Here is a 7,072-nt window from a genome sequence, read left to right on the forward strand (position 1 = left end):
TTGCTGAAGTTTGTTCCGTCGAACAAAGGGACCCGGTTTTTGTCGTCTGCCATTTTGTCCTCGTTACAAGGGCCAAAACCAAAACGTAGAATTTTTCGTTCTTCAGCGGAGGAAGGCTTCTTCAAATAAATTGTTTCTTTTTGTTACGCTGGGCCCATAACCTGATAAAATCAGAGTCAGCGTCGAAAGAGTTAACAGTTTATTTTGAACAACAACAAAGGTAGAGTTACGAGTATAATCGGTACATGTTACCACTTTGATGGTCGAAACGGCAAGAGAGAATCTTGTCTTACATTAGTTACATTTTAAGAGGAAAGTGAAAGCGGCGCTTTCTCCTTGTGCGCACTTAGAAGTTAAAAGTCCCTAACTCCAGTGTTTACAAGTTCAAATTGTGGCGCCAACGTCCACTTCTTAACACGACTTGATTTGGACGCAGTCGTTGACTTGAGCGCACTGTGAGTTGTGCGTCGCATACTTTTCTAAGAAACCGTAGCTTAAATCCAATTAGTTGATACTGATGGAAGCGTTTTCTTAGAAAAAGTTCAGCTGAACGCATTCAACGCATTGTTGGCGTATGAGTTGAGTGGTGTACGTCGTAAGTCGTAATCAGTTTCGATTTGATTTGGACGCAGTCGTTGACTTGAGCGCACTGTGAGTTGTGCGCGGCGTACTTCTCTAAGGCCCGGTTGCATAAAGCGATGTCAAGTCGTTGTTAAAGTTAACATAATGTCAAGCGATCTGATTGGAGGATATTTAACATTTTATTTGAATCAGCCAATCAAATGGGTGGATTTCCGACTTGACGCGTTGTTAGCTGACACGATGTTAACTAAGCTTTATACAACCGGGCCTAAGAAACCGTAGCTTAAGGCGAAGCGAGCTTAAAATGACATAACCTCAATGTAAGTTTATGTTTTTAGACGGTTTTTAGTTTAAATAAAAACAAACAAAGAATTTATAATAAGAATGTGGAAAATCACCTTGATCAGTGTTTATAATTTTCACACTGCGTCGTCTTTTAATGCGAATGCTGGAAAAGTAATGAAGAAACTAATGGGACAAACATGGAAAAAGTACTTAGCAGATGCTTAATCGATGAAGTAGTAATTTTGGGCAGAGTTTATCGCACAGTTTTGTGGCTTCATGTAAATTTAAAAACTAAAGCATTAAAAGTAGATTACATTTATTTAAGTTATGTAAATTGTAGAATTATTTTTTTATTGTTCTCTTAACAGCAATCAATAAGAGAAAAAGAAAGTGATAGGTTAAAAACAAATTTGCAAAAAAATATTACATCAACAAGTTAATGTAGGTACAATTTGGAAGAGATGGTATTTACTTTTTGCATATCTTGAAAGCATTTACATAAACACATATCCTCAGTATTGAAACACATATTTGATTACAACTGTGAAATAAATTCTGGTCAATCTTTATTTATTTTTAAGTAATAATAATTCGTAGAAAGAAGATTTTTTCTGAGTATAACGCATTTCCAAATCCAGAAATGTTCAGTAAAGGAAGCCAAGAAGGCAGATATTCAGGCAGTGCGCGACGAGTATCTGTATTGAATAAATTATTCATGAAACATATCACAGACTTGCTGAGCACAGGGGAATATTCCTCAGAATTTTCTGGCTATGGAATCGAAATCAACCGAGTAAAAAATGTAAATGACCTTGCTTTCACCCATAATAATTTTATTTTTCAATTAGGTACAAATTTCACCTGACTACATGGCCCTGAATGTTTTTTGGGTAGCAAGAAATGCACAAAATGATGAAATAGTGGAAAAACTGTTAAAGAAAAATGCAGGTTTTTTAAGACATGAACTTTCAAGTTTAAGGGTAATGGGAGTTGTCCCAATAATCCAATTTGTTAAAGGTTAAAACATATACACATTCTTTTTTACACTAAAAAGGAAAAATGATATCAGTTTTGTAAAGCTATTTATTTTTATTATTGTATATTCTCCATAATTTGCCTTCAATAGTCTGAATTTTATTAATACACACTTAGTGAGCATTTCAATGAATGGTTAATACATGTTTGCAGATAAACATTTTTCAAAAATTGTAGAAGTTGAGTCTAGATTGGCCAAAGCTGATTTTGGAGAAGATCATATTCCCACTGAAATGGCAACTAAACTGAAAAGCCAAATGGAATTGTTTGCACCATTGCCTTCTGCTGTTAAGGTATTTAATAGATATTTTAAATAATTAATGTTGCCGTCTTGCCGTGTGAACAAAAATGTATTGTATTTAGATCAAATAAGCCACGACCTTCTAAATAGTCGAGACGCAAACGCTCTCTCCGGCCTGTTCATTTGAGCAAAATACCATTATGCACTTGTAAGCCGTTTGGCGCTAGAGAACGGGGGATTTGAGTTCGGAACAACGCGATTTGAAACTTGGCTTTCTGTCATTGTGTTGTCACTTTGTCGGATAAAGGCATTTTAATCGAAATTTTCGGTTAGTTAAGCATATTAATTGCATAGATAATCGTTCCTAATATACATATTCTTAAATACAACGAAATTTATGGAGATGTGAGTATGAATTTAATTATTTCACGGAATTCAGTAAGTACTTGCTATAATACCCACAACATTGGAAGTAGATGAAGGAAAAGAATATGAAGATTTAAGCAGGCAAAGGAGTGTTTGCGGTGACTGAGAATGTTTCAGTCGGGATCGGTACATTAGCAGCACTATTGGAAAGGCTTGCCTACAACATTATGTTAGTAAAGAATATTTTTCAAATACATTTTAAATTATTGCAAGTCCATTACTGATTAAAAGATTTTTGAAATCCCTACCTGGGCAAATATTTAAACTTTCTGAAGCCAATTCATTAAATGTTTTTGTCTTTTTATAATCCTTACACGCAGTGGCGTAGATAGCTTTTTGCTTTGGGGGGGGTCCACCTACTTTTGTATTAGGTAGGTACTGTCGCGAGCAATAAATTTTGGTCGTCAATGTCATTTCAAAACTTGGTTAGATTGTCACAAATTTAAAAAATTCCCCTGTCTATTATGTCCATGTCAACAAAGTTTTACAATGGAGCATTTTCGATTGCGTCGAAGAATGACCTTGACAACCAAAATTTATTACTCGCGACTGTACCTATAAAAATTTGGTTTTCAATGTAGTTTGCTACTTATAACACTAGAATATGAAATTATCACAATACGACTTGAAGGATACTCGTCATGTTAAAAAATACCAAAAAAAACTCAAAGAACAATTTTAGATACTGGTAGCATTGCTGCAATTTAAATTTAATGATGCTGTGCCTAACCTCAAATAAATAATTAATTACAAAAAAGTTACTAAAAAAGGTCGCTATAAAATGCACACTAACGAAACTCTTGTTGCACACTGCAACTAGTCACCTTACATTATGTAAATTTTCGAAGGTCAGTTGCAAAAAACCACTTGTCATTTGCAACAGCATTTTTTTCATATTTCTGAACCAAATAAAGGCACAAAGAGATCAGAAAATCATAGTTTCGGTTGAATATTTTAAATATAAGTACAGTTTTAAAGTTATTTCCAATGACTAATGCCATAAAAGTGCTGTTGCAAATGCAAAGTGTTTTTTTGCAACTTGTGTCAACTTTACATATAATTCATTTTTTCTTTAAAACCATTGTCAAAGTGTTGACATGTTGGTATGAACCACTAGTTTTCCTCCACCAAAGTGCCTGACATGTGGACCTATCAAAATGAATTTCCTGCGATGGCTGAGTATTCTTCTATTGCCAACTAGTAAAACTGACAACAATGCACTAGACATTGACGCTATTTATAACCCCAAACTTAGAAAAATATAACCTAATTCAACAGACAGCTTTACTACCAAATTAAATGCAAAATTTCCATGGGCTCCCATTATGCCAAAACAACATGAATGCATTTTTTGTAGTCGATTTTTTAATTTTTAAATTGTGATTTTTTTTCAACACTGATGACTTTATGTACAGTCGCGAGCAATAAATTTTGGTCGTCAAGGTCATTCTTTGACGCAATTGAAAATGCTCCATTGTAAAAGAGTCGTAAATATCATAACCTATCATCACGTTGTATGACATTAATTGTCATTTTTTCCTCAATTTTTTGACACTTTGTTGACGTGGGCATAATCAGGCAAGGAAATTTTTTAAATTAGTGACAATCTAACCAAATTTTGAAATGACATTGACGACCAAAATTTATTGCTCGCGACAGTATATACTGAAAAAGTATTATTATTCAGTTGTAAAAAAATATGGATCAGCTCTGGGGGGGGTCCGGACCCCCTGGACCCCCCCCTTATCTACGCCACTGCTTACACGTCTCCAAATAGCATTTTACATGTCATCTTTTTGACATTTAACGTTTCGCGCCAATTTTGGCGCCGGCAAAGTAGCGCCAAACGGCGAACACCGAAAACTGGCAAATGAGCAGGCCGGAGCACGGCCTCCTTGATTTATAAGAGACTCGTCTCTTATCCGGCCTGTCGCATTCGATAAATGTCTGTTTTTGAAAATTCCCCGTATAGTATGTCCATCTAGCGATTTTACTGTGACCCATATATTAGTATATGCAACTAAAAATACGTATAAATAATGACATTTTGTATAATAAATTGTCAATTTGAAAAACTAAGTGCAGTCGAAACTTTAAAAAATGCCACAAACAAAGAAAAAATGTTGTATTAGTTCACGACATAAAGTTAACATTTCTTATCATAATCTACTCAATGATATCACTTTAAATGCAGCATAGAAGATAGGACTGAGAGATCATACTGGTAATATCATGAGTAGTAAAATGTTACCAAGATTCCAAAATTTAAGGATCAATGTAAATATTTCAGTCACCTTGCAAGATAGTTCTCTGGAAAAACTAGAAAAACTGTCTTCCTTTACTTATTTGCCAAGAACCAATTTTCAAATTGAGACGGCGGCAACAGCTTTTTTATGAAAATAACGGAGGCAGTCCATGGATGTGATTATTGTTTGTCACATTTACAACATTCAAATTCGAAAAAGAAAATCCCATTACTGGAATTAATTTATTACTAAGATAGAGGAAGGCTAAGTTACCCCAATGATCAATTTGTGGGTGTAACATAGTTTGGGAATGAGAAATTGGAATTTTAGCTTCTTCACTTGCAATGGGTTTTGGGAAGGTTAAACATTATAGATAATAATGATGATTTACGGCTATGAGCAGTTCATTCCAGGAGGGACAAACAATCTGCATTTTGCCGATATTCGGCATCCCTTTTTAGTAACTAACAGGTAGATAAACTTACACTATCGTAAATCTTCATTATTATAATCTTTACAATCTACCCATTGCAAGTGAAGAAGCTAAAATTCCAATTTCTCGTTCGCAAATTATACAATTTACAATAATTTCAATAATAGTAGAAATTCTACCAAGCATTCCAAAGGAAAATATAAATTTTGTTTTGAAGAATATCTTGGCCTCAATCTTTCGGGAAATACACTAATTCATTGTCCTGTTCATGGTAAAATGTGAGTGAGACACTTATTTAAAAATTAGAACTTCCTGTCATTGTAAATTTTTGTAACTTGCACTCAGACAAATAAAAAAAAATTATAAAAAAGAAAATTGTTGAAATTAAATTTACCGTTCATAAAAAATCTTTTTGATTTGAGACTTTGAAAAGGTGTCAGATGTATGTGTGCGTTAAAACTGTTGAAAAATGTTGAAAACACGTCTATAAAACAATAATTTCCTGCAAGGCAGGCAACCAGTACAACACATAAGCCCCGTATTGTGGCGCACCCTATAAAACAAAAATAATGCCTAGAACTACGAATGCGGCAGGCCGGATAAGAGACGAGTCTCTTATGAATCTAGGAGGCCGTGGGCCGGAGAGAGTCAAGCGTCAAGCGTCTCGACCATTTAGAAGGTCGTGAAATAAGCCTTTGAGATTTTGAACGTATTCTATATCCAAATCCAGACGCTCTGGAATGCATGGAAATATTTTTGGTTGCATATATGTTTCAATTTAAATTTGGAAATTTTTGCAAATTTTTCAAAATATTTTGTAGGAAAAAATAAAAGTATTGGATGGAGAAACATTAGATGAAGTGGTTTACGAGGATGAACCACCTCATATGCCACAAAATGTTTTGGGATTGGATCATTCAAACATATTGAATAGGGTATTAAAGTTTAATATTTTATTGAAGAAATGTAATGTAACAATATTTTAGATAAAAAAAAATATGAAGAAATCTGAAGCAATACATAGATGTAGCAAAGAACCTCAACTAATTCAAACACTGAATGAAAGCCCAGTTGAATTTCCAAGTAGTAAAGAAGAAAGAGAAGCGTTTAAGAATTTTTTAGAAAAAAGAGAGGTGAGTTACATGGAGAATGATAATAATTAATTACACATTCACATTATACCTAAAAGCTTTTGATCCTAAAAAAATTGCAAAACGAAACAAGTTCAATTTGTTTCTCTAATCATTTTAGTTCTTGAGGAATAAGGCGAGAAAATTGGAAAAAAATTATGTACCGGACATAGAATATCTAAAAGAGGAGATGGCACAACGTCAAGCCGACTATTTCGAAAACATGGAATTGTACGAGGATAGAGAGTGTTATGCTGAAGATGACGAAAAGATTGATAATTAAAACAGTGACGCCGAGAAAACAGTAAAAATTAAAATATATGTAACGTAATACGTTACAATTTTAATTAAAATTGAGAAGTGAACGCTGAAAACCAGAAATAATGTATATCAAGAAAAAAGCTGAAACATGTAATAATAATAAAAAATTTAAAATTCTGAATTTAGGTAACACATTGGTAGTTGAAATTCAAAAAGGTATATTATTATACTCATGTCATAGCGTGAGAAAGTTCCTTAACATTGACACAAAACATAATAAAACACAAGAAAGTCAAAATGTGGAGGCGAGACGCCGGTAATTATGTTGATTAGCACTGCACTATTACTTGATAGTAATATCCGTAATAGTGTATATACTCCGGCAAAATTGCCGTGTCGCCGGGTGGTGGAGGGTTAAGGTATGTAAAAAAGG

General features: G+C 33.9%; 1 protein-coding gene across 1 annotated transcript; it reads left to right on the forward strand.

Moving 5' to 3' along the window:
• The first annotated feature begins 912 nt into the window (after positions 1-912).
• LOC138124171 (putative ribosome-binding factor A, mitochondrial) lies at positions 913-6,820 on the forward strand. Its single transcript, XM_069039122.1, has 7 exons — positions 913-1,073; positions 1,465-1,660; positions 1,716-1,884; positions 2,056-2,195; positions 6,070-6,183; positions 6,235-6,381; positions 6,500-6,820. The coding sequence occupies exons 1-7, from the start codon at positions 967-969 to the stop codon at positions 6,659-6,661; spliced, it is 1,035 nt and encodes a 344-aa protein (XP_068895223.1). The 5' UTR covers positions 913-966; the 3' UTR covers positions 6,662-6,820.
• Positions 6,821-7,072: the final 252 nt, after the last annotated feature.

The sequence above is a fragment of the Tenebrio molitor genome, chromosome 2 (genome assembly GCF_963966145.1).
Source record: "Tenebrio molitor chromosome 2, icTenMoli1.1, whole genome shotgun sequence".
Lineage (NCBI taxonomy): Eukaryota > Metazoa > Arthropoda > Insecta > Coleoptera > Tenebrionidae > Tenebrio > Tenebrio molitor.